At 49.6% G+C, this 27205-nt stretch overlaps 2 protein-coding genes and 1 long non-coding RNA gene across 5 annotated transcripts; 2 read left to right on the forward strand and 1 right to left on the reverse strand.

The window, feature by feature from the left end:
- Positions 1-701: 701 nt before the first annotated feature.
- On the reverse strand, positions 702-15929 carry LOC122387480 (C2 calcium-dependent domain-containing protein 6-like). 3 transcript variants are annotated; one of them, XM_043377728.1, is made up of 10 exons: positions 15438-15929; positions 14564-14621; positions 14214-14392; positions 13830-13926; positions 12960-13108; positions 3349-3508; positions 2975-3147; positions 2507-2729; positions 1907-2159; positions 702-1286 (listed from the first exon to the last, which is right to left on the reverse strand). In XM_043377728.1, the coding sequence occupies exons 1-10, from the start codon at positions 15663-15665 to the stop codon at positions 1274-1276; spliced, it is 1533 nt and encodes a 510-aa protein (XP_043233663.1). In that variant the 5' UTR covers positions 15666-15929; the 3' UTR covers positions 702-1273. The 3 variants fall into 3 exon arrangements, with proteins under 3 accessions (XP_043233663.1, XP_043233660.1, XP_043233662.1); XM_043377725.1 differs by having other exon boundaries at positions 1907-2164; XM_043377727.1 differs by having other exon boundaries at positions 1907-2180.
- On the forward strand, positions 4048-12515 carry LOC122387483. The gene is made up of 2 exons (XR_006257599.1): positions 4048-5345; positions 12039-12515. It is a non-coding gene; the product is annotated as an uncharacterized LOC122387483 (long non-coding RNA).
- LOC122387482 lies at positions 15900-25904 on the forward strand. The gene is made up of 9 exons (XM_043377732.1): positions 15900-17015; positions 18048-18200; positions 18652-18733; positions 19087-19262; positions 22153-22290; positions 22980-23136; positions 23454-23550; positions 23839-23965; positions 24804-25904. The coding sequence occupies exons 1-9, from the start codon at positions 16778-16780 to the stop codon at positions 25010-25012; spliced, it is 1377 nt and encodes a 458-aa protein (XP_043233667.1). The 5' UTR covers positions 15900-16777; the 3' UTR covers positions 25013-25904.
- The last annotated feature ends 1301 nt before the right edge of the window (positions 25905-27205 follow it).

A 27205-nucleotide genomic window follows, 5' to 3' on the forward strand; every position in this document is an offset into this window, starting at 1 on the left:
GGGCTGCTTCACGCCCCCCTCCTTGACTCGGCTCCTGGTCCAAGAAGCGATTAGCGCGAATCCGCATGCGAAATAAAATATCTACCATTGAAAATTATATGATATCAATTATCAATGGTCACATTTTCCCGCCTTCGAGGTTCTTTGTCAAATGATTATCAGACCTTTTGAGCTAACTCATTATTACCATAAAATTGGAGATCGTCTACCTTACTATACGCCCCATCGCGGAAAGGTAAGTACCTACCTATAAGTAGGTAGGTACAAATTCAGCATTTTTCGCAAGTATTTCGGCTAAAACTGCCAAACATCAACAATTTGGCTGATATAGGGCAAAACCATAATACGGACATTTCTGGAACAAGTTTTGCGATGATTTTTGATAATGCCACTTACACAATTCGTTTTTTTTTTTTAACAAAATCATGTTTCTCTTGTTAAAACGCGTCAAATTAATTATTAATTTGCTACTCTACGGTCACCTTGTAAGTTAGACCGTCATGACCTTTGAAAGGTCATTATCCCATTAATTCAGTATTGAATAAAAATTGATGCCTTGAACCATGGCACCGTTTTATTTCCCTCATTATCGTGTGTGTGTGTCTCCATAAAAGATTGGTCAGAACTTAGACTGTGAAAATCGTGCACCATTCTGGCAGAGAAGAATGCAAGCATTCGTAATGTTCATGCTCTAAACAATGTTGTGTTGCCCTCATACCTCATTTTATTCTATACATTTTACTTATATGCACTGAACACATGCAAGACAGTGATTAATAATTACACATTATACACCAAAACGTAATTATACACAATATGCACGAGAGCATAGCACATCGTATTGCGGTCTTCCCTTCCGGCTGCTGACAGCATGCGCGTCATTTATCAGCACATCAAGTATACAGCGAGAATGACTACAATTAATCTACTCAGCGTAGATCCCTGGTCATTCTCGCCGGGCAAATCCAACTGACGACGAAGCTCACACATATCAACAAACAGAAAGATTGATTTCGATTTCACAACCGAAACTAAACGAGCAAAAAGTACGGCGGCGTCACTGCCGAACGTTCCGCATAGAGTCGTGTTCTGCGTCACAGCGTCACACACGTCACGGACTGGCGCGTCACTCTCGGCATGGGGCCTGCCTGTAAGACGTCACTGAATTTCCACAGCGGTGTCGGCAGAGAGACTGGTGTCCTCTTCTTCCGGTTTGACGACTGATGATGAGGAATCCCCCGCCGGCCGCCGCAGGGGAGCCCGGCGAATCTGCTTAGGAGCCATTACTGCCGAGAGAGATTGCAAAACAGGGTCAAATGCGAGAGCTGACAGGATCCAGGCCGCTGTTCTACAAAAGTGTCCTGACATGAATTGCAGTGCTTTATTCAGCAGTTCTCGTTCTTGATTTTAAAACGTTAGCGGAAGGGACTACAACTCAGATGACTTTTAGTCCATATAGCTATCGGTAATAGTTAGGACAAGAATGGTGAAATTCAACGGCAGGGTATATTAACACTTCCTTGCTATCCAGGCATTGATGCATTGGACGGACTATAGATAGCATCGATTTTGCAATCTCAACATTCTACAATCGACCTGACTATAGGGTCTGGGTGCACTTACTGTTGACGTCGCTATGGCACTGCGGGGCCTGGTGACCTAACTAACCTAGCGTACTTTTTTCTGAGGCTGCACAGCGGGAGCAAGGGAGTGGCTAAAGTCGGTGTTATCGGCAAAATCGCCTCCATTGACAGTGCAGTTAAAGTGATGCTGTCGTCCCTTTTGGTCATTTCTATCGGCTCTTTTAAACATATGCATGTATGGGCTATGGCAATGCATTCCTATACCTCGACAGAACGTATATCGGTTGCATATCTATTCGTCATTGGTATAGGCCGGCACTGACTTTTGGCGGCGCTGCTGCCGGAGCGCTGCGGTCCGAGGGCTGCTGGCTCCGTGTCGCTGGGCCGGCTCGGCCGGCTGACCGGCTGCTGAAGCTGCTGAGGCTGCTGCTGAGACTGCTGCTGGGCCAGCCCAGCGCTGCTGCTGGCCGGGCTGGGTGGCGACGACCAGCCGGCGGACCCCGGGCCAGGGGCCGGCGCCGTCCGAGACACCAGCACCGGCATCAGAGTGCTCGTCGAGCCGCTGCTCTGTCTCAGCTGAGCTGAAACAAACCCCGCCTGAGTCCTGATACAATGAACCACAACACGGCCGACCTACCACAGCACGCTGGTTCGTCTTTACGGGTCTACGTCGCTCGCAGATATAGATGATGGTGGTTGAAGTTTACAGGGCGCCTCAGCTGCGTGCATTGGTGTTCAAACTTCAAAGACTATATCATCTTATCAAAAAACGCAACAGCTGCTTTGTGGATCTGACAGGGATTAAAAGGTTAATTGATCGCTTAATGATGTTTGCAATATATTTTGTACAGTTCCGGTTAGGGCCATCGTTAAAAAGTGTCCAGCTATACGCCGCTTCTGGTCCAGCAGCCGGAGCACATTACCTGTTTGATCGGACCGTGCGGCCGGCGGTCCGCGGTCTCTCTGGTCCGGACCCGGCTCCGGCTCCGACAAAGTGGTCCGCCACTGGTCTGCGTCTGGTCTTTTGCGGTCCGGCTGCTTGGTGGAAGGACCGGGCGACGCCCCGGCAGACTCCTTCCCACCACCACTGCTACCACCGCCACCTCCACCACTGCCGCCGCCGCCGCCGCCGACAGCGTCCGCGCTCTGAAAAAGAGACGACGTCATGCAGTCATACAAAGGAGACATAAGTGTAATGGCATTAGACATAGTGAATTGTGATGACAATCTGGCAGTAAGACATATCTATTTACTCAGTATAATGTTCCTTATTTTCAACCGCTTATTCGAGCAACATAGTGAAGAAACTGAAGAGGAGGAGAGTATCCAAGAAGCTGAAGGACTTTAAAGATGAAGACCAATGTTGAAGGCGTGTTTGTGATAATTCTGACCTGTCCAGGACCGGGTGCTCCCCTGACTAGTTTCCGGAGAAACGCGAGTCGATCTGCCCGGGACCGGAGGGGCACGTAGTCATCCAGGATATGGCGCACCTCACTTCTGACCCGTTCAGTGAAGCGGGTCTGCGTGGTTGGTTCAGGGCCTTCCGGCGCCCGCCGCACCGCCTCTGTAACGAAGGTGAGGGAGGTCGATTTGAGAACTTTCTACCTTGGCTCCTCGGCTACGCTCTGGGCAATAAAGCATGTTTCGGTCTTCGCCCTCAGAATACAATGGTAAAAAATACCCCATACATACAGTATTCATGTAATGTTGCTACTTCAGCATCTACATACGCTAATGCATTTGCAGAATAATAGATTCTACGCACCATCCCAGTGTGTGGTGACCGAGCAGGTCCACGGCACAAAGGCGGGCGGGTGCTGGGGCACCGGTAACAGCACTTCTCCGTCCCGGTCCTCGGGTAGCGCCACACGCGGGAACATGGTCCGTGCCAGGTCCCGGTTCGGGTTGAACCCGGGGTTCTCCAGCTGGCCGCAGACGTCACAAACCGGTCAGACACGCTCGAGAGAGCGTTTAACGAGCACCAAACTGGTTCGGAAAGGTGTTGGAACAAGTATGGCTTACAGCCTCCGCTCGTCAAAACTGAAAGCAGAGGTATTTATAAACTACTGAATGCATCCAGCATCAACTGCATGTCTTGTCATTGATACATCTGATGAGCAGGGTTGTGCTTGACTCATGAGTCGAGTCAGAAATTTTACTCAACTCTGACTCAAATGAGTCAAATTTGAGTCGATTCGGATAAAATGTTGAGCTGTTGAGTTGAGTCAGAGTTGAGTCAGACAAAAATATTAAGGCGTTGAGTTGAGTCAGAGTTGAGTCAGTAAAATAACTTTTGACATTGAGTTCAGTCAAACATTTAGGAACAGTAGTCAGCTGACTCAACTTTACCTATATATATATATATATATATATATATTATATATATATATATATATATATATATATATATATATATATATATATATATATATTTATAAGCTTTTCATTACTTCCCCCCTGTAGATGGCGCCAGCCAGATTTGGTGCATTGTGGTACTTGTCCGTGTTGCATTATCCTTTTCCGGCCTGTCTGATTTACCTATGCCTTTGGTTTACATGTTGTTCTGTTTTGTCATCACTCCCCGCCCTCTAGCCGGGTTTGTTGCGTCAGAATTCTGGCAGCTTTAGAGATGCGCGTCGAGCGAGGCGGATAAAATGTATAGAAGGCGTGTGTTTTCTGCCGAGATATTGAAGATTTAACCATGAGAAATATTATTGTATTCGTCGCGTGGATTTGGAATGCCAAACATGCTTAATTTGATATTTGTGCGAGTGATGGTGAAATCTCGGTACGTGTCAGTGTGCGACACTATTTCGCTCTTTTCGGCGGGTGCGTCTGGCCCGAGAGGTTGTGTCGGCTGCGGTGCTGGTTTTGGACAGAAGGTGGGTGGATATTGATCGATGATTGTCGTAAATTTGTTGCTAAAGGAATGTTGATTGCTTTGCCAGGCGTTAGATTTATTTTGCATACGTATTTCGGTAGTTATAATATGCTCATAGGACGGCATGGGATTTCGCCTCAGGTGCGTCATTTTGCAGTGTGTTCTGTTTGTATAGGTGCCCGGGGAGGAGCTCGGCCTGTGCGAGCCCGGTTTTCCCCGTGGCTGAGTGCGCCGTGTGACGAGGCTGCGGTACGAGGTCGGCCGCGGCACGAGGTCGGCCGCGGCACGGGGTCGGCCGCGGCACGAGGTCGGCCGCCGGGAGGTCGGCCGGCGCGAGCCTGCTGCGGTGCGAGGTCGGCCGCTGAGATAAGGGCGTGGAGACCCTTACAGCCGGTAGGATATGCTTATTTGTTTATTAACTTCGAGGTGATATTTGTAGGGGAATTGTGTTAGCTAGAGAGTGGGAAGTGTAAAACGGAAATTGCTGTTAAATGTATTATTGTTTTCATTAAATCTAAACCAACATATTTTGTATGTACTGCGCAGTGCGAGTGTCGATGTGAGCGCTGGTGGATTCGTGTCCTAGTATGCTCGCTGACGCCCTGCTGTGCTCCACAGTAACGAATCAGTTTAAATACAACTATTCAGTCAACGGCGTGGTCTCGACGTGCGTGAGCAGCTGAGCTTGGAGTCGTGGACGCCCGGCGGCGGTCGCCTGTGGCGACTGCTGCACCACAGCGTCGGCTGTGGAAACTACAGTTACGGCTGGGCCTCCGTCTACACTCTGGCTGTGCAGCAACGGCTGGGTCAGCTGCAGCCGGCTGCTGCTGCAACTCCGGGTAACCTGCTGCTTCAGCTGCATCTAGCTGCGCTTGATACCGGTGAGATGTGACTGACCTGTGCTGTTGCATAGGAGTTTGGCGTTCTGCCAGGAGTGAGTCTGGCATTCTGCCAAGAGCGAGTCAGACGTTTTTGCCAAAGTGAGTCTGGTGCCTTGCCAGACAGAGATTGACATTTCTGCGACCTGATCTGGCACTCTGCCAGAACAGGGTCTGTGTTTGGTGTTCTGTCAGGACTGAGGTTTGGTCCTTGGCTTTCTGCCAGGACTTGAGAGCAGTGACGGGGAGCTAGCTGGTGGGGGTGCACAGTTGTGGTTCCCGTGTGCGTGGGTGCTGACGCTATTAGTGTTAGAGACGTTGACGTTAGGTCAGTGATGAGCGCGTTTTTGAGTAACTAATGTGTGTTGTGTATTCTTAGCTTTGTAGTTTGTAGGGTGTGTAGTTTTAAGTACTGGCTGGGCGTTCCTACCAAATCCTGAACCATCCCTGAACTATGAGTATCACCGCACTGACTAAGGAGGAGTTGGGGAGACTTAGGGTCTCAGACTTGAGGAAGGAGCTAGAGGAGTTAAACTTAGATGTAACCGGGACTAAAGTAGAGCTTGTAGAGAGGCTGTGGGGTGCTATCGAGGGACGCGCGTCAGGTGAAACAGAGATTAAGAGTGTTAGGACTGAGGCGCAGGACGTGGGTAGCGCAGAGACCCAGGCCCAAGTGAGTGTTGCCCCCCTGCGTGGTGCGGGTGCGACCTCATCTGAGGGGCCGCCCGGTACCTCAGCTAGCATGCTGAGGCTGAAACTTAAACTTATAAAGTCTAAACAGGAGGTAGAATCGGACGTGATCAGGGTTCGAGCTCAAGCTCAGCAGGAGGAGCTAAGGCTCAGGGCTCGGTCCGAGCAGTTGGACCTGGAGCTACAGCTAGCGGAGATGGGGGAGGTAGATGAGTCTGCGTGGGAGCCCCTGAGGGTGGCGGCTGGGGCTATGGTCGAGACCCCTTCTGTGGAGAGTGAGCTGTCTCCCCTGGTGAGAAGGTCGCTCCTCCCTCCTGCCGAGCTGCGTCCTTTCACTGGTGCTGTGGAGGAATTCAACCTTTTCATGAAAGCTTTTGACTCGCGTATCGCCAAGAAAACTAATGACAAGGGGGAGCTTCTTTTTTATCTGGAGCAGTATACTAGAGGTAAGGCCAATCAGCTGGTAAAGGGATGCCTCCACCTGGGAGATGAGGGGTATGAGGAGGCCAGGCGGCTGCTGGAGAACCGGTACGGGAATCCGATCAGACTAATTGACTCTTACGTCGGGAGGGTGGATGGCTGGCCACGCATCCAGGCTGGGGATGTGGAGGGGCTGGATAAATATTCACTCTTCTTGACTGAGGTCATGAATGCTATGACCGGGGTGACGATGGGGGAGTTTGAGCACCCGTCCACCCTCCGGCTGGTCGTATCCAAGGTCCCCGTCTACCTTCAGGATAGGTGGATGAGGGAGGCGGACCGGCTGTGCGAGAGGGGCGATCCTGTGCGTTTCTCAGACCTGGTGTCTTTCATCAGCGCCGAGGTGAGAGTGCGGAGGAGCCCGCTCTTCGGTCCCAGGCCGCCCGCTCCGTCCCGTTCCGATGCTGGTGCGCCTCATCCTGGCAAGTTCAGGGTGAACACGGCCAAGGTGGGTGAGCCTGGTGGCCGGCGCTGCGAGTACTGTGGGTCGGCGCATGACATTGGTAGTTGTCAGGCCCTGAGAGAGAGACCCTGGGGAGAGAGGAGACGGGCACTCATGCGATTCCAGCTGTGCTTTGGGTGCCTGCGGAGAGGGCACCGTGTGCAGGCCTGTCGGAGGCCGCTGCAGTGTGATGTCTGCCGGGGTGCGCATCCGTCTGTGCTGCACCGGGAGAGTTGTCCGGGACCGCTCGGAGGACCTCCGGTGACGCCGCGCGGGGCGGGTGTGGTGATGCCGTCCAGCGGCGGGTCCGGTGCGAACGTAGTGAGCGCTAGTCTCGGCCTGAGGGGAGTCAGTCGGACGGCGCTGCCTATTGTGGCGGTGCGGCTCAGGGCCACGACTGGTAAGGTTCTGGTAACGAACGCTCTGCTGGACCAGGGGTCCTCTGGCAGCTTCTTGACAGAGAGGTTGGCGGCGCGTCTAGGCGTGCGGATTGAGCGGACGACAGTATCTATCGAGACAGTGGGAACTGACCGGAAGACTATCCCGACAGCCATGGCCTCTGGGTTAGAGGTGAGCGGCGCGGACGGCGGCACGTTTCATTCGCTGCCTAATCTGTGGACTGTCGACTCTCTGCCCGTGACATTAGATGACAGGTGTAGTTCCGACGAGCTGAGTGGTGCCGCGCACCTTCAGGGTGTCAGGCTGTGCGAGGCCGACTCCCCAGTCGAGCTGCTCTTGGGCTCAGACTGTGCCGCACTGATTGTGGCCAGGGAGGTGCGGGCCCCTCCGATGGGGGAGGAGGGACTCTGTGCTGTGCGGACCAATGTAGGATGGTATATCATCGGCTGTGCCCAGGGGGCAGATGTGTCGGGAGGGCGACTGAGTGTGAACTTCCTGAGGGTCATGGACGCGTGTGTGACCGAGCCGGACGCCGGCGGCGGCGAGTGTCTTTACCGAAAGCTGTACGAGCATGAGTTCGGTGACTTGTCGGATGATAGGGAGGGCCTGTCGGTTGAGGACCGTGAATGGATTGACTTTGTCAGATCTAACATGGTAAGGGATGACGGGGGACAGTTTGTTATTCCCCTCCCCAAGGATGACTTTGGCGAGCTGCCAGATAGTCTCCAGACGGCCTCCCGACGACTGGAAGCGCTGAGGAGGCGTTTCCGATCTGACAGAGAGTACTTTGAGATGTACCGCAGCGTGATCTCCTCACTCGAGGAGGACGGCTACGCTGTCCCGGTGTCCGACGGACTGACTGACGGTGACCACCCTGTATGGTATATGCCACACCACGGGGTGATGGAACCCGAGAAAGGTAAATTGAGAGTTGTCTTCGATTGTGCCGCAAGGAGTCACGGTGTGTGCCTGAACGATCTACTGAAGGGGGGACCGAATTTGACTAATTCGCTGCTCGGTGTGCTGTGCCGCTTCCGGGAGGGCCCGGTAGCATTCACCTGTGATATCGCTTCAATGTATCATAGAGTGAGGGTCCCGGAGCCTGACACCAACCTGCTGCGGTTCCTGTGGTTTCACGGCTCTGACCCGGAGGGCGAGGTTCGGGTGTGGAAGATGACGTGTCACGTGTTCGGTGCCGTTTCGAGCGGCAGCGTGGCGAGCTTTGCGCTCAGACAGTGTGCGGAGGAGGGGCGGTCGCAGTTCCCCGAGGCTGCTGACGCACTGACCCGCAAATCCTATGTAGACGATGTCCTCTGTGCTACGTCCTCCGTGGAGGGAGCAGTTAAACTGGCGAGTGATCTGAAAGAGCTGTGTAGCACGGGAGCGTTTAATTTGACAAAGTACAAGAGTAACAGTTCAGATGTCCTTCGTCAGATTCCAGTACAGGATAGAGGGAAGAGCGTCAAGGAGCTGGACCTGGGCAAAGATGGTCTCGGTTCTGATCGTATCCTGGGTCTCAGGTGGTCGATGGAGGATGACTGTTTCTGTTTTCAGTTCCGTGATAAACAGAAGCCGGTGACGAGGCGCGGCATCCTCTCCACCGTGAGCTCGGTGTTTGATCCGCTGGGTGTGATCGCGCCGGTGACTTTGCTTGGCCGGGCATTGCTCCAACGACTGTGTGCCCTGTCGTACCGATGGGACGAGCCTCTCCCTGATGTGTTGCAGAGGGAATGGCGGGAGTGGGTAGAGCTGGCGGGTGAGCTCGATCGAGTCAGGCTCAGCAGGTGCATCTCTGATCTGCCAGGAGAGGTGCTTGCCACCGAGCTCCACGTGTGTGCGGACGCCAGCGAGACGGCGCATTCCGCGGTCGCGTACCTGGTGAGAGAGGTGAGGACTGCGGGTGGGGAAACTGAGCGGTCTGTCCACTTTCTGATGGGCAAGTCGCTGGTGAACCCGATCCGTTTCGTCTCCATCCCGCGACTGGAGTTGGCTGCCGCTGTTCTGGCGGTCAAGATTAGGCGCGTGCTGGTCAGGGAGTTGGACACTGTGTTCGATTCGTTCAACATGTGGTCAGACAGCATGGTGGTGCTGGGCTACGTGCGGAACAGATCGACGCGATTTAAAACGTATGTGGCGAACCGAGTCGCATACATTCACGATGGGTCTGACGTGTGCGAATGGAGGTATATTCCGTCGGAGATGAACCCGGCTGACGTGGGATCCCGCGGCTGTCGTTCCGCGGGACTGGATCCCTGGCTGGGTGGGCCGGAGTTTCTCCGTGAGGGGACGAGTGGGTGGCCGACTGAGCCGACAGTGACTGTGGTAATCCCTGAGTGTGAGGTGAAGGCGACACCGGTCGCTGCGGTCCGTGTGGAGCCCGAGTGTAGCGAGGGCAGTTCGTCTGATATCCTGATAAGGCACTTCTCCTCTTTCAGCCGGCTTCAGCGAGCGGTGGCCTGGCTGAGGAGATTCATTGATGTGATCCGTGACGGTTCCTTCCGTAGGTGGTGTATGAGGAGGAGAGGTCTGAGGCGGCGAGAGAGTAGTGCAGCTCGAGAGCTGAGTGTGTCCGATCTGAGGGCGGCGGAGCGTGCAGTTCTGCGATACGTTCAGCAGAGCTCGCTGCCCGAGTTTCCGCAGGGCGGTGACGACGGTCCAGTCCGCGTGAGAAAGGCTAGTGGGCTGAGTCGTCTGAATCCGCACATGGTCGGCGGACTTCTGGTCGTTGGGGGGAGGTTGTCCCGAGCTGGCTGTCTGTCTGACGAGGAGAAACATCCTGTGATCCTCCCTCGGCGCCACCATGTGACCCAGATGATTATCCGTGAGACTCATCGGAGAGTGGGACACCAGGGTCGTGACCATACCTTTTGGGAGCTGAGGCGGAGGTATTGGGTCATAGGAGCGGGCCCGGAGGTTAGACGAGCGATCCGCTCGTGTGTCACGTGCCGTAAGGTGAACGCCAGGCCCCAGCAGCAGCTGATGGCGGAGCTGCCGCAGGAGCGAGTCGTGGGGGAGAGACATGCCTTTTCCTCTGTGATGTTGGATGTGTTCGGTCCCATCATGGTAAAGGCCGGACGCGTTGAACGCAAACGGTACGGCCTGATGTGCGTATGTACTGTGACGCGCGCTGTCCATGTCGAGTTGCTAGACTCGTTACGTACCGACTCGCTGATTAACGCCGTGAGGAGGATCAGTGCTCGTCGTGGGCCGATCCAGTATATCAGGAGTGACATGGGAACAAACATGACAGGGGCAGACCGAGAACTGAGGGAATCTCTGAGGGAAGTAGACAGGAGTGGGCTGTCGCGCGCAGCGCTGAGGTACGGGATTGAATGGGTATTCAACCCGCCTACTGCGTCGCACTTTTCGGGTAGTGTGGAGCGACAAATACGAACTTTCCGAAAGATCTGGCGGTCGATGCCGCTGCAGCAGCGTGTGGACGAGGAGTCCCTTCACACGTTGTTCTGTGAGATTGAGATGATAATGAACGGCCGTCCGTTGACTTTTGTTTCTACCAGCTCGGGCGAGGTTGAGCCGCTAACCCCGAGCCATTTGCTTTTTCTGAGAGGCAGCGCGGGCCCGATCCCCGGGTTGTATGATGAGGCTGACTTGCTGTCCAGGCGGCGCTGGCGGCAGATTCAGTATCTAGCCCAACAGTTTTGGGTCCGCTGGAGACAGGAGTATTTGCTGTCACTTCAGTCCAGACAGAAGTGGACGCGGGAGGTGAGAAATATGCGGCCGGGGGACGTCGTTCTGCTCGTGGACCGTGACGTTCCGAGGGGGCTGTGGCAGATGGGGCGGATTGTGGAGGCAATCCCAAGTCAGGATGGGCTGGTCAGGAAGGCGGTAGTTAGGATAGGCGCGTCAACATACCTGCGTCCCATTCATAAAATGGTACTGATCTGCTCAGAGTCTGAGCTAGACTGAGTGAGTTAGGCACGCGAGTGTGCAGACGGACTTCTGAGGTCAGTTGTGTCATGTGTCGGGTGTTCTGAGGTCAGTGCTTCTCATCGCGTCAAAATTCCTGTTGGAGTATCGCGCTGGCGCCGGTTTTTCTAGATTCGATCCATCTGATCGAATGGGGGAGTGTAGATGGCGCCAGCCAGATTTGGTGCATTGTGGTACTTGTCCGTGTTGCATTATCCTTTTCCGGCCTGTCTGATTTACCTATGCCTTTGGTTTACATGTTGTTCTGTTTTGTCATCACTCCCCGCCCTCTAGCCGGGTTTGTTGCGTCAGAATTCTGGCAGCTTTAGAGATGCGCGTCGAGCGAGGCGGATAAAATGTATAGAAGGCGTGTGTTTTCTGCCGAGATATTGAAGATTTAACCATGAGAAATATTATTGTATTCGTCGCGTGGATTTGGAATGCCAAACATGCTTAATTTGATATTTGTGCGAGTGATGGTGAAATCTCGGTACGTGTCAGTGTGCGACACTATTTCGCTCTTTTCGGCGGGTGCGTCTGGCCCGAGAGGTTGTGTCGGCTGCGGTGCTGGTTTTGGACAGAAGGTGGGTGGATATTGATCGATGATTGTCGTAAATTTGTTGCTAAAGGAATGTTGATTGCTTTGCCAGGCGTTAGATTTATTTTGCATACGTATTTCGGTAGTTATAATATGCTCATAGGACGGCATGGGATTTCGCCTCAGGTGCGTCATTTTGCAGTGTGTTCTGTTTGTATAGGTGCCCGGGGAGGAGCTCGGCCTGTGCGAGCCCGGTTTTCCCCGTGGCTGAGTGCGCCGTGTGACGAGGCTGCGGTACGAGGTCGGCCGCGGCACGAGGTCGGCCGCGGCACGGGGTCGGCCGCGGCACGAGGTCGGCCGCCGGGAGGTCGGCCGGCGCGAGCCTGCTGCGGTGCGAGGTCGGCCGCTGAGATAAGGGCGTGGAGACCCTTACAGCCGGTAGGATATGCTTATTTGTTTATTAACTTCGAGGTGATATTTGTAGGGGAATTGTGTTAGCTAGAGAGTGGGAAGTGTAAAACGGAAATTGCTGTTAAATGTATTATTGTTTTCATTAAATCTAAACCAACATATTTTGTATGTACTGCGCAGTGCGAGTGTCGATGTGAGCGCTGGTGGATTCGTGTCCTAGTATGCTCGCTGACGCCCTGCTGTGCTCCACAGTAACGAATCAGTTTAAATACAACTATTCAGTCAACGGCGTGGTCTCGACGTGCGTGAGCAGCTGAGCTTGGAGTCGTGGACGCCCGGCGGCGGTCGCCTGTGGCGACTGCTGCACCACAGCGTCGGCTGTGGAAACTACACCCCCGCGCTCAACAACTTTTTTATCTGAGTCAATTTTGAGTCAACTCACTTGACTCAACAAAAAAAATTGAGTCAAGTTTGAGTCGACTCATATTTTCATTGAGCCGCTTGAGTCATGAGTCAATTCAATGGGAAAATTAGCTCCTTGTTTGAGTCAGAGTTGAGTCAGGGCTTTCTGAAGTTAAATGATGAGTCGAGTCGGCAATTTTTTTTTAGTCGAGCACAACCCTGCTGATGAGAACGTTGACAAAAAGGTACCTTTGTAATATCCCTGCAATATCCACTATTCATGACCATATACCGACACAAAGCCCATCGTCTACCTGTCTAATCTCACCTGAGTGGAATAGTGGAACCCCAGCGCGCCGTACATGAAGGCGAACTCGAGGTACAGGTCGGCCACATGTTTGCCGTTCAGCGACAGGGGCAGCACGTCAATCACCATCATGGCCTGGATGATCTCGTGGAGGTGCACTTCCACCATGCCTGGCGAAGGAGGTAAGTTATATCACGGGTGGACGTAATGTATAAGTTATAACGATTGGAATTTACACGCAACTCTCTCAAAGAAAATGAGTCTTACGATGAAAATACTGACCATATTAGCCGTTTTCACGACGGGCTGTCCAGCGAATGCACCTGACTTGACCAAATCTGCACCTAATTTCTTTTACAGCAAATATCTTCATTTTATGAATTTATTTCAGTGTTTTAATCGATGATGCTCTCTGATTATATGACAAATCAGGAATATAAGCAATTAGTGCAGCCCTAGCTGATAGCTGCTAAGAGACACACTGAACCTGATTTGACCAGATCTGCACCTAATCTGTACCAGATGTGCACCAAATGTGTACCAGATGGCCGTCGTGAAAACGGCTATTTAAAATCAATTTCTCCTTTTTATCGAAGAAAGTTACTGCATGGTTTTTGAGATGGTGGTTTTCGAGTAGCAAACCAAACTTATAACGTTCATCGGAAGTAGTTGCACCACACGGGTATACTTATGTACGAGAAGCGAGCGGAGATAAATAAGGCGCTAGACAGATCCTGCGAAGGGTCAACGTCGTCTCACGACTTGCTTCAGATAATGCAATAATAAAAAGAACTTATCTCAGCCTTAAACAGTGTAACTTTCACCAGCACTTACAAGCAAAAACCCACGAAGAAATTTAGGTTTCTATAGCATAGCTAAATATGTGTTTACCCATGATCCGCGGCTCCACCGCTGGCCCGTCACTTGCCAGAGATCTGTACAATTCCAGCTTCAGTACGTTCTTTGGGTCAGAGAGCTGCTGAGGAACCTGGAACACAGTCACACAACAACGGTCAGAATATCCGTCAGCAGAATTCCTGGCATTGCTTTGTTGATCATTACGGTTGTTTTAGTCTATTTTATTTTTTGGCGCTCGCCTTTCACTTTCACTATCCTAAAAGTCAAACATGAGAAATTATATGAAAAGTGCAATTAGCTAAATGAATGGTCATTGGTCATGCTTGAAGCATATACCTACACGACGTACCTAAATATATCGTGAAACAAATGTGTGGGGTTGCACTGCCCAATGCCCATGCAGTCTGTTCTCCTTACTGTCAATGAGAAGTGTTTGACCTCATCCACGGCCACTCCGGTGAGGACGTTGACGACCTTGTCCTTCTCACGCGTGTGGGAGTGCTTGTGCGAGCCTCTTTTCCACCCCGTTTCCTTATAGACGTCGCCGATGGATATCAGTATTTTGAACCGAGACCCTGGATCTGACAGGTCCTCGTCTATAGAATGAGAATGTCGAGAAGTCAGAAAAAAATATGATTATATTGAAAAAGATTTGCTATATGTAGAAATGTTCAATCCTCATACCTTTCATAAACATACGCTTATTGGGGACTGTGGAGGAAAATTACTTAAATTGAACTTTAGCTTCAGCAGAGGACAGTCCTTACCATTGGCGGTTTGATCAAAGCTCTTCATGTTTAGTAGGTGCATTGCCAATAGCCCCACCTGTAAAAGGAGACAAAGAATTGGTGAAAGCCAGCCATTGATGTTTCCTGACAGGTACACTCGGGGGCAGATTGATGTTCCACCACTCCCTACCCATCGGGCTCCCATGGCTCAGCACTGGCTGCTGCCAGTGGCAGCACTGGCAGCACTGGCACTGGCAGGCAGTGCTGAGCAGTGCTGAGGGCAGGCAACACTGACAGCAGCCAGTGCTGAGCCATGGGATCGCCCGATGGGTAGGGAGTAGTGGAACATCAATCTGCCCTCGAGTGTACGATTGATATATAACGTACCAGATGAAAAATGCATGCAAATCTATGAGGGATAATGCATGAGATCGACTGAACTCAAACAGAACGGTACATAACAGCTTTTCATGCCAGATGTCAATAGCCGTTTTCATGACGGGCTATCTAGGGAATGCACCAAACTGACCAACTCTGCACCAAATGACAGCCAAATGTGTACCAGATAGCCGTCGTGAAAACGGCTAATACGGAAACGGCTAATACGGCTAAACGGCTAATAGGGATGATATGTGCATGATGGCAGTCGAATATTGTACTCGCAACTTTATATTGTCATCAGATGTGCATCTTAGAGTTAACCACACAAGAACTTCTCAGAGGTCCCGTTTTACACATACACTCGTATACTATCTAAATTTCTAAATTTGCATCATCGCATCTTTAGAAGTGTTGTAACGTTAAATTTAATGTTGAAAATAAAGCATTATTTTTCTTTCTTTCGTTTTCCACGAAGGTGCAATATGCATTGTGCAATATGCAATATCTAATATGCATTCAAATTCAGCCTTACCGGCGCTACTGGCGTCTTGTTGCTCTGCGGATCCTCTTCGTCGTAGGTGTCGGCACGCTTCTTGGCGGCCTCTCGCAGTGCTTCAGTGGTGTCGGTCGACAGCACCTCGTCGGCCTCGTCGAACTCACTACCCGTCACCTTGCCGACGGTGCTGGCGGCGATGTAAGGCGCCAGACTCGGGTCGCGAATCGTGGTGGGATCAACATGTAGTTGAGGGTTGAGAGTCATCTTGAACGATTGAGTCGTTTTGCTGTCAAGTGTATGGCGTGATTAAACTTTGAGACTCAAACGATTACTGTTCGTGATTATGCCGTGAAAAAAGGCTCCACAAAGACCTCAGTATAAATCTGGTCAAGTTCTGGCAAATGCTGTTAATTGCAACTTTATATCGAGAAATTCACTTCTTGTTTCACTTTGTTCATTGTTTCACTTGATTTTTTTTCACATATGAGCGTCATGAGCGAGCATCATATGAACGTTGTCATAGTTACTGGAATTTAAACACGTGCAATGTATTAGGTCCTACGTCGCTGTTCTCAAGATCTGACACATTCTCTTCATCTGCAAAAGCGCTCTGCTGTTACGTGATCCTCGCTTTACCTAGGCCTGGTTACTCAGGTGATTTACCCTGCCAATATGTTCGACATTTTAACATTAGTCATATGGAGCTGCATAATAAAAATAGCTTCGGCGTCCTAAAACTAATCGTAAGAGCTCTACCAAGAAATTTCATAGTGTGACTCCTGTGAAGATTAATTCATTCTAGCGTGAAAACTAGCAATTTCCGGTCTCGCACCCTTCCCAACCGTCACGGCATTAACGAAATTACTCTTCGCTTGGCTGCAGCTCTGAAAGTGAATCTAGCCCCCACCCCCACACCATCTGTCGCATGTTGAACGGCATATTCAACTGGACAAAGCTATCGTCTGCCACTCCGTTCTCGGCCGACTTTCTCCGCGGCAGGAGACGGGTCGCACTCTGCGGAACGACGCCACCTCCGCATCGGACTGCAGTTCGCGAGCCGAGCCCTTCTAGACGAAAGTGAAACGCCACAAACAAAAGCCGAAAACACAGAGGACAAAGAGACGAGCGACAGGGGCGACAGGGCGGACAATTGCCCGGATCTGTGTCTGGTATAGAACGCCGGACGAGTGGTGACCAAACCTCAGTTAGTGCCGGGAGACAGGTCGTGCTGGTGTCAAATCTTGTGCTCTGATATTTTGCACTGCCTTCAGTTGTCAGCTCCTGTATCTGTCCATTTTGAATCTCTAAGGGAGCTTCACTGGGAGCTCTCACACAGAAGTGCGGGTCTGTCCCAGGAGACCACATCGCCCCGAGCAATGCTCTTTCTGGGGGTGCTTCTTTGGTCGGCTCTGCTGGGGGCATATTCCGCTCAGGTCGAATCCCGGATAGAACAGACAGCGGTCGCCAATGTGGGGACAGCGACAGCCAATTTGACCTTATCCAGGTCGGAGCGTGACCTCTCGTGGATCACCTCCTGGTTGCCATGGCGACGCCAGGAGCCGGGGACCACCACGGAGCTGCCGGGGGTCAGCAGCAACGACAGGAAAGCCAAATGTGAGTGCCCAACTGTTTGGAGCTTTGTGGTGTTTGTGACAAGCAGCAAATGGATGGCAGAAAGCTTTCTTTTCATGAAATTCATTCGGTTATGACATGACCAGAAAATTGATGTCTGTTTGCGCATACATGGCTAAATTGATCGCCACAGATGCGAGTTGATAATCGCTCACACGGCTTACTTCGCATAAGAATGCGGGGAAAACATCGCGAAATCATTACAAGCGAGACAAATAGGCATCCGCATAGTCCGTTCTCCACACAAATGGTAATAGTTCCTCGCGACTTATCGATCGGGCGAGCAGCTACCAAACGTACCTGCCGTTCTTAGATAGGCGTGTCCATGCATTCGCTGTATTTATTCGCACAGTCGCCAAGGGTGTAACATGCCATCAAAATGCATAAGCATTGAGCAATGAGCATATATGATAAAGCTCAGTTTCTTCTAGCATTATGCCGTCACCTTGAATTTGTTCAACAAACCGGAGCTCGTGCTGGAGAGAAGCCAAGACGACGGAGGGGGACTCTGACACCGTGCCAATGTCACATTGCCATTTCCACGATTCGAACTGGTAACACATCTGCCATAGAGCTTATCGAAAGATTCTAAGCTTTGCATAGGTAATGCCTGTGCCTAGCGCCCTTGTATGTAGACAGACAAAGCCTGTCTAATGTTTAATTTTAGTTGCAAAGGAAACGACCGTGCCGCCGTTCCCCGCGACATCAACGGAGCATGAGTCACTAGCACCGAGCCCGAACTTGGCCATGCAGTCATTGCGTCATGCAATTGTTCTCGGCTGTGCCGTGTAGCGTGCATGCTGTGCATGCTTTTTAGCACAAAACCATGACCGTCGGTCCATTATATTCGTGCTTAACCCCTTCTAAGGCACGTTTCTTCCTTTGATGCGATTTATTCAATATTTCAATAACATTGCCGTTACCAGGTGACTCCAGCTATCGCTTTTCAGTCACACTCAGTCACACTTTTCAATCAACATGGCCTTGGTCACACTACTCGTCTGTCTCCCCCAGTCCTGAACATCTTCACCATAGTGCGGTTCGCCAACGAAGAGTGTAGGGGCGACAACAACCTGAACGGCACGTGCGTGTCCCCTGACGAGTGCCGCAGCCGAGGAGGTCAAGAGGCTGGGAAATGCGCCAACGGCTACGGCGTCTGCTGCACCAGTGAGTTGTACGGGGAGGAGAGGACACACCAAGGCGAGGATTCGTCGATCATATTGGTGTGCTAAGAGAAAAGTTCGCAAGGTTCCGGGACATAGCTCTGAATGTGTTATGCATTTCCTAATCTAATTGCTTCTCAGACGGGCGACCTCAGTGTCATTCGCTTCACTTTTGTATTTCCCTTGTTCCCGAAACATTACTTTACAAGTGTTAACCTATACACTATACGGCATACAAAGGTTGATCTGATTACCGACTTCACTCGTATAAAAATCGGAGCTGGTTTTATTCATTATTGCTTTTTGAATAGTGTATCTTGTGAAAATCCGCCAGGGAAATGAAACAATCCGAAACGGATAACTATTTCTGCATCGTTTAGTTGCATTCATTAATGATTTTTTTTAATATTACGTAACGCATAAGAAGTAAATCACAATGATTGTCTTGCCCACAGTGACCGGTAGTTGTGGGAACTTCACGCGGTACAACAACTCCTACTTTGAAAGCACCGACGCCGGCAACACACCAAACTGCCAGTAAGTTGAATAGCATTTGTTTTACTTTTATCCTGGGAATATGTTGCAGCTGTGGAAGATCGATAGGTGCAGCATTATTACGGCAAATATTTTTGCTTGGAGAGGCAACGTTTCACTTCCAAAGCACCCATCACTCTTATTCAGAACAGTTAGACGAAGCCTCTTGCGAAACATGTTTACCTGTGCCCCTGGGTTTCCTCATTTTCAGTTACTATATGTGTCTATGCTTTATATAGATATAAACTGTAGATGCCTTTAGTTGCCATTCATTTTGTCACCACCGAGCCACATACGCTCCTTTAGCCAGCAGCACCCTTCTCTCCCATTGGTGACCTCCACCGCTCTGACGCCAGGTTCACCGTTTACCGAGACTCCTCCGCGCGAATCTGTCAGCTCCGACTCGACTTCGACACTTTCCGGCTGGCCCAGCCGGACAACGCCTCGGGGCAGTGCACAACGGACGCGTTCTCTGTGTCCGGAGTGGTGAATGCCGTGCCCGTTATCTGCGGAGAAAACTCGCGAACACACAGTAAGTTGAGAGGGAGTGGGAGGGAATGGAAGGCAATGAAAGGGAATTGAAGGGAATGGTAGGCAATGGGAGGCAATGGGAGCGAATTAGAGGGAATGGGAACAATGGGAGGCAATGGGAGGCAATTGGAGGCAATGGGAGAGAATGGGAGGCAATGGGAGGTAATGGGAGGAATGGGAGGGAATGGGAGGGACTCAGTTTACCGGGAGGGCAGGTGAGCCCGGGATGGGGCATCATGGGATGGTCGGAATTTAGCTCACAGATGGGTGGGTGACATCCGGCAGCAGGTCTGATTCTCTGACCATGAACAATGCAAACTACAAAGGTAAGAATGCGGCCTTGACGACTGAGGCTCAAAAAAAAAAAAAAAATAGCGGTTGCTAGCTGTAAGTATGTAAGTTCTGAGTTGTATGAGCGACCTTGAAGTAACTCCGGAGTCCGGTACATGCATAGTAATAACGCATCGGATCGTTAACCCGGCACCGCCTGGGCTATTTCCGTACCCACGACAGCCTGGGGGGGGGGGGGTCGGATCCGACCCCCCCCCCTATTTTCTCGAGAACCAATGGTCGTATCGAGCCCCGCGAGGCGGCGTTCGAAAGGTCTCTACGAGACCTTCCCAAAGCACTCTTAAGATTTTAAGATTGAGGTCAACTTTCGGGTCAAGGTCAGGTCAAAGGTCAAATTCAGGGGTTTTGCATGATTAGGCTTACGGACAGCGGAATCGATAGCTGCTGCTCGAAACTCACCAAAAATGACCTCAAAGGCCTAGTGAAGGTACCATGTGTGTATAGGGGTCATACTAAGTACGGGTCAAGGTCAGGTCAGGTCACGAAAGGTCACGGTTTTCAATTTCTGCTACATGGGCGTGCGACACATGTTTTATGGCTTATTTTTCACGCCGAATCCGATGGTAATGGTTATATGTGACCCCAAGTCACTGTGCTGGTGATAAGTGTGCATTGAAAGCATAAAAAAATCGTTTATACTATACGAGGGCTGAGAAAAAAGGTCAATTTTTCAACTTTTTATTTTTGACATAAAAATGCGCTTTTCTAGACGAGCCTTGTCCCCAGGAATCTAGTGGTGCCATTTGTTTTCACATGCGATGTTCAGAAGTACCTCTAATTCACGAAAATGCTTATGACGTCACCATGCCCTATACATGTTGGAGCTATTTTTTACAATTTGGGGGTCAAAAATCAAGATAGAAAGTTGAAATTTGGGGCATCTAATGTTCTAATAGAGCTCTACAACATATACTCCGGTTTTTTGGAAATTCCCAAAATTTTGGATTTTATTAGCTGTTTTCCAAAACATATAGTTTTTTGAATTTTTAGGGGTGAAAAACGCATTTTATGGAAAATCCGAGATAGCCATTTTAAAGAACTCGTTGAGCTGCGTCTTTTCATGTCCTTAATTGGCAATTTGCTTTAAACCCTGATTTTTGGCGATTTTTTAAACATTTACCACTTTTTGACTAAAAACGCCATGTAGTTACATCACTAAAATCGATATATCTCAAAAAAATTTGGAAACTTTTTCTTAAAAATTGCACAGGAGACGTCAAATTGATGGGGGAGAAGGTATGCCAAGTTTCAAGTAGATAGCGAAAGTGGTTCATGAGTTATTCAAGAAAAACGGAGGGGGGGGGTCGGATCCGACCCCCCAGGCGGTCGCGGGTTAAATGCATCGCGAATACTAAACACAGCCCATCCAAACGGTGGCCTCGGGTGGATCCGGTTTTACCAGCCAGCGCAGTTACGGGCGGGAGATGACTGGTAAATTTCCTCTACCCACACCGCCCAGCAATGCGACACGGTAGTCGAACCGACACCGGACACCGTCCTGTTGATTGGCGAGAGATGCCACGGACAGTCGGACACCCACTGGATGAGCGGCCGGAGGGATCGTATGTCACGTGTGAGCCGCCGGGAATTATATTGGCATTTCGATCGGTACGCTATTTATGACACTGATACTATACAAAATGCAGTTATCGGGGAGATGTTAGCTGTAAATTCACATAATACAAATTGATATGATGCTAGTTGAAAGAACAGTATCGTCTTATGGACTTACACATGTTCTGAGTGCTTTAAATGTCCATTTTCACGATGTTTTTCCAGCCTGGTTTTTCTATCTAGCGGTGAAAACCGACCCGAATTGCCTCGCGTTCAGCATGACAATGCATTACACCCTGCCGGTTGTTGAAAGCCACTGTGATACACGGCTCGATCAGCGCTAGTCACGGGATTGTGCAGCCCCACCCATTTTAGTCCAGTGGGGACAGACATTGCCCTGTCATCGTGGAAAGCCCTGGCCACACAACCAACCAAACAAGCTCAGCTGTTGACCAAGTCCGAGCCATTTCGAGTCATCGACCGGGCTAGGAGATGTCTTGGACTGCTTTCTAGTCACTTTCTTTGCGCTATTTAACTCACTTTCCAACTAAACAATGAGCCATTAGAAGTGAAGAATTAAATGTGGGGATCATGTCAAGTCTTCCTTTGATCAGGCAGTATAGGCAGCATGGCATCATCATTTGTTTATGTATGTTTTATGATATTGTCTCGGTATTGCCTGCATTTACCCGGTAACTGACACAATTATTCGTTTTCTACGACACTAGCACTAATTTGGCAGGCTTTGACCGCACTTATCAATAAAAAGGCTTTCTCGCTGTGACTACTAAATGCTTACATCACCAACGCCACGCCATACACGCCAGATCAGATACCTACTCGGACCTCACCTGCACATATGTACAATGACAATGGCGCTTTGCTGACTGCTGTAGATGCTTCGCTTTATCTTTTTTATCAGTCGACGTGCTTATAACTGCATCTTCGTCATATCTCATATCTAACGCCTCTTTTTACGATTCCAGTGTATATCGACGTGGACCCGAACTCTGATCGAACGGTGCTCCAAATATCGACCACGCAGGGCTCCACTCAGACCACTACCCTTGCCCGAGACTGGAAGATCAAGATTCAGCAGATCGAGTGCAACAGCACCACCAGAGGTGAGCCCTCAGAGCCTATGCTGCTGGGACGCGACCGGCGCACGCCTGAGCAAGGCATCCTCTGCTCGCGCGCCATCTGTCCAGGTCCAAACAGCGCCACCTGCAGGTATGCCCTTTCTTAGGCCTCCCTAGCACACAGGGGCGCGGGAACTACTTTCCGACTGTGGGGGCACACCATAATAGAGATTAACCTAGGGTACCCCCAAATCTAGTTTTCTCACCGGTTTTAGGCCACTTATTTTTCACCCCTGGGCTTTTTCAACAAAAAAAAGAAAACATTTGCAAAAAAGTGTGGTATTCTGTCTCAAAGCTGTGGGGGCACCGCCCCCACGGCCCCAGAGTTGGGGGGGCAAGCTGCCCCCACTGCCCCCCCGGCTCCCGCGCCTATGCTAGCACAGTTGTAGGGCACTGGTGCGTTCCTGAGGTCCCAGGGGCTCACTGTGAGGTAGCATAGTGACCAATGTGCTTAGAAATTTCCTCGACAGGAAGAGATTTTTCGTTTATTTGTCTTGATCTCGGAATAGCGTCTCGACAATCAAATCATCTTTTTTTTTGCATGATAACTAATTGCTTCTGCTGCTAAAGAGAAACGCCAATTAATCTGAAACTGAGGAGCTGGAATCAAGTAATGTTCTTCAATCAGTGTCTGTGTCTCTTGATGTTGTCACCGTTACCCGTTCTGCCGCCAGCACCGTCGGCCTGTCTACAATACTACACGGGAGTCAGCGGGACTATAAAGTCGTTTAATTTCGACGGCTCCGAGATAGGTCCACACTTGGCATCACAAAGTTACTCCATATGTATTCGGGACGAAGCGCTATACTGCAGCATCGAATACATCGCGTCGTAAGTGCGGGCTGACTCATATGACAAGAGGCAAGTGATGTCTAATAGGAGGATAGATGGAAAACTTTTTTTTAGGATACCAAATATTATTTCGTGGCCGATTTCTGGTTTTACTTCGAATGAAACATTTACTTTGATGTCTATAGTGAAGTCTATATGTCGTCATTCATCAGAATAAATTTCGTTTTCGGTGATTCTGTGATATATTCTATGCTATGATTAGTCTACGTAATTCTTTTCGTAGCCGTGTAACAGCACGGTCCATATTAGGAGCTGTATAGCTGCATATTTGATTACATTATTTCGTCTCATTTCAGGCCAGTGACAAATCCATTTCGATTAGGTCAGCAATCGTCCTCTCAGAAAAGTGACCAATGCCTGAACGACTTCCTCATAATCGCCGGCATATCGCAGGTAAGACGTTTGCAATTTCATGTGATGAATTCATAACTATACATACTTATCCATGTATGTATACTATGTATACTTATCCAGCATTCATGTAAAATAATGAACCTTCTTTGAAAATACATAAATTTTATGGGCAGCTCATTTTAGATCGCCGAAACTGACACTGACACCAAAACCGACACTAGCACTCTGACGCTGACACTGACACTGACACTGACACTGACACAGACACTGACACTGACACAGACACTGACACTGACACTGACACTGACACTGTGTCTGTGTCCCCAGACCGGCGTGCTACCTCAGACTGGACAGACAGGCGGCACCACCAACAACCAGGGCTACGACCGGCACTGCGGAGGGACCTGGGCGGGAACCAACGGAGCCCAGGCCACGGCACCGACACCGGCCATCAGTAAGTAATGAGCATACACATGCAAATTCTGTAACCGGCCACCGGTACCGGTTATTTGTGGAGTAAGTCTATAGATTTTCATCAATAGTTACCACTTACCATTGAAGTTACTTGCTATCATGTTGATTTTATACATAAGAACCTCATTCATTTTATTTGTATGACATGTTTGAATGCAATTTGCTCAATAAGTGAAGAAAAATGTTGGTAGTGCTCAACAACACATTGGTAGTGCTCAGCTGAACATTGGTAGTGCTCGGGCACTCCCAGGCCTATACAAAACGACGCCCCTGCGGTTATCAATCAGTAAGTAAAGTAACCGGAGATCAGGCCACGGCACCAACGCCAGCCATCAGTAAGTAATGCCAGTATAGTAACCGGCATCGGTTATCAGTAAGCATAGTAACCGGAGCCCAGGACACGGCACTGACACCGGCCATCAGTGAGTGCGAGAGCATGCAGTCGAGCACGGGTCACGGCAGACCACGGTCTCTCTAGTAGTGGTCTAGTTATAAATGGGATTGTATCGTTGCTAAGGATTGCAGAACGAATGTTGGAAATCTATCATCAACAACGGTATCAAATGTATCTTGCGACGTTCTAACTTCTGTCATCGTTGAATTGTTATGTATAATTGTACGTTTATCACCATGGGACTCGCAGACCGTTTTGTGGTATCAAGTAGTGACGCATAGGCATTCGTAATAAGAGCGTACGTTTATCCCAAACTCATGTCTATAAAAAATCATTTTTATCGAAAATTTTAAGCTAACTCTAATATTCTACTATGCATTTGATATGATGAAATCACCGATCTAATATTTATGTTTCTTTTCAGCATACATGAAGCCGTACGTAGTCCGTGTGCGCTTTGACGACACAGAGGGACAGGGCGAGACGGACAACCGTGGCTTCTCGCTCAACTTCATCCAGAAACCGTGCAGCGTGCTGGGACGCAGGAAGAGGGCTGCTCTGCCCTGGAGGATGGCGCCCTGGGGCAACGGCACAGTGCAGGGAGGGCGGGCGACCTGGAAGACGCTATACTAAGAAGAGAAGCGCAGTGAGCTGTACTTTAAGCAGCCGGTGGACGGAATAAGACAGAGATCAATCGAATAGTCAATGACCATGCCATGGATGTGCTGTCGTTATAGTTGTTGTTGTTGTTGTTGTTGTTGTTGTTGTTGTTGTTGTTGTTGTTTGTAGTTGTTCTTTTATTGGCACAGATGCACAGTTATTCAACAATGAACACTCTTTCTGCCAATATGTAATATAAACTCAGCGACCATCGCTGTATAGGCTAAACTTCTCTTTCTTTCTTCTATCCTCTTCTCTGGCCTTTTTCCACGGATGAGTGTTAATGTTCCCTGGGGTCCGGGAGCCGACCAATCTATTTATTTATTACTTTTGAAGAAATAAGCGAAAATCAACTTATCTGTCTTTTTGCAGGATATATAGTTAGTTGATACTGCTGTAGCTGCTGCAATGCGAACTGCATATTTGCATTTTGCATATCTCGATTGCATATTTGAGGCACTTCATTTTATATCTACTAACTAGTAGGACAATGCAATATGCTATCTGACTCACCGACCGCCCCTCACCACACCTCACGGGACTGTCACACTTCACAGCGCGACCATGGGGAGCGGGGATGACGGGTTGAGGGTGGGGGAGGGCTGACAGCGGGGAGGGTAAGGGAGGAGGGAGGGCACTGTCGTCACACTCACAATGTCACGGGAACCCTGCCCTGGGGTGAAAAGGTTACACAACAAGATTACTTTACACAACACGCTGCGTAGTTAAACTTCGTCGGCTGTCAACGTGTCGGTCATTGAAATGATGCATATCCGATTGTGTAGTGTATGCTTTTTTGCTTTGTATTTGCTTATTTTTACGAACGTAACAATAAAAATATGAAATATGTACTCTAAAGAATTCCGTGGATGCATGATTATTGTTTTCTGAGACCATCGACAGCCATGAGTAGGGTAACTGTGGGGAAAACGCACCCCTGGGTTAAACGCCTCCCCTAAAAAAATCGTAGATCTTATCGACGGATAGGTGTTTTATCCTGTCTTTCAGATCAGTCAGCTGCTTGTTAACGTAGTTCTCTATTTCCGGTTCTGCGTCTTGAGGAGCAGCGTGGGTAGGTGCTGATGTTGGTTTTGGGTGTTGTTTTTGTTGTTTTTACAGAAGATTCCTAAGCTTTTGATGCCCTCTTTATATCACAAAACTTGCTATTGTGCACATCACTCAAAACTGCGTTTTATTGTCATTCTGTTGAATTTACTATGCTGCGGCGTTAGTGGCGCGTTTTTTGTCAATATTTTGTTGACCGGAAATGGAGTGGATGGGGAAAGACGCCTACTCGATGCATGGGGCAAGACGCCCCCAGTTTTCTGAAAGGGGGGCGTTTTGCACGGTGGTGAGAGTGCAGGGTAGCGCCCTGTAGGTCGGGGCCGAAAAGGCCTCTCCCTGTCCTTTTTTGTTGATATATCCTAAACGACTGCAGATATCGTAACCAAACTTTCAGGACTCCTCCGGGCATCCATTTTACACATTGCAACAACATTTTATTCCAAAGGCTATGATAGGTTGACCACAAATGACGTCAGAATGACGATAAGTTCTGCCATGTTCATCATTTTCTGTTGATGGATGGGGTGGGGGCTCTTTGCACATGGGTGTGGGCGTATTACCCAGGGTGTGGGGCAAAACGCCCTTTTGTAAGGGTATGCGGAAACCTTTTTGGGGGGTTAAATACCACACGCAAGTGTCTTTTCTTGGTCTCAAAGCGTAGTAAAAAGAATGAGCTACATGATGGTGCCCAGAGGTTTGAGTAATCTGGGTTGGGTTGAGTGTCAGAAGGTTTCGCGCTTAATGGGGGCGTTTTTGACCTATTCACCCTACCTACCTGTTATGAGACTAACACATAGTTGATAGCTGAGATCGCACCCATTAGTTGTGACTTGTGACGGTGACGACTACACTTGCTCATATTGAATGAAGACAAGTTAGCTCGAAAGAAACACAAATCAATACCAAATTCAATAAGGTCATTTATGAATTTAATCCAGCTGTCGGTTTTTAATGCTGTTTTCTCATGCCTGATGGTCGCTTAGCGGCTAATTGTCCAACGGACATTGAGCAACAACAGATGCATTGCAAGCCTACTCAATACATATGATCATTGCATCAAATTTTTGCGATCAATATTCCATCGGGCGGATTCATAAAAGT

This window comes from Amphibalanus amphitrite, unplaced genomic scaffold (assembly GCF_019059575.1).
Source record: "Amphibalanus amphitrite isolate SeventyFive unplaced genomic scaffold, NRLGWU_Aamphi_draft 000287F_arrow, whole genome shotgun sequence".
Taxonomy (NCBI): Eukaryota; Metazoa; Arthropoda; class Thecostraca; order Balanomorpha; family Balanidae; genus Amphibalanus; species Amphibalanus amphitrite.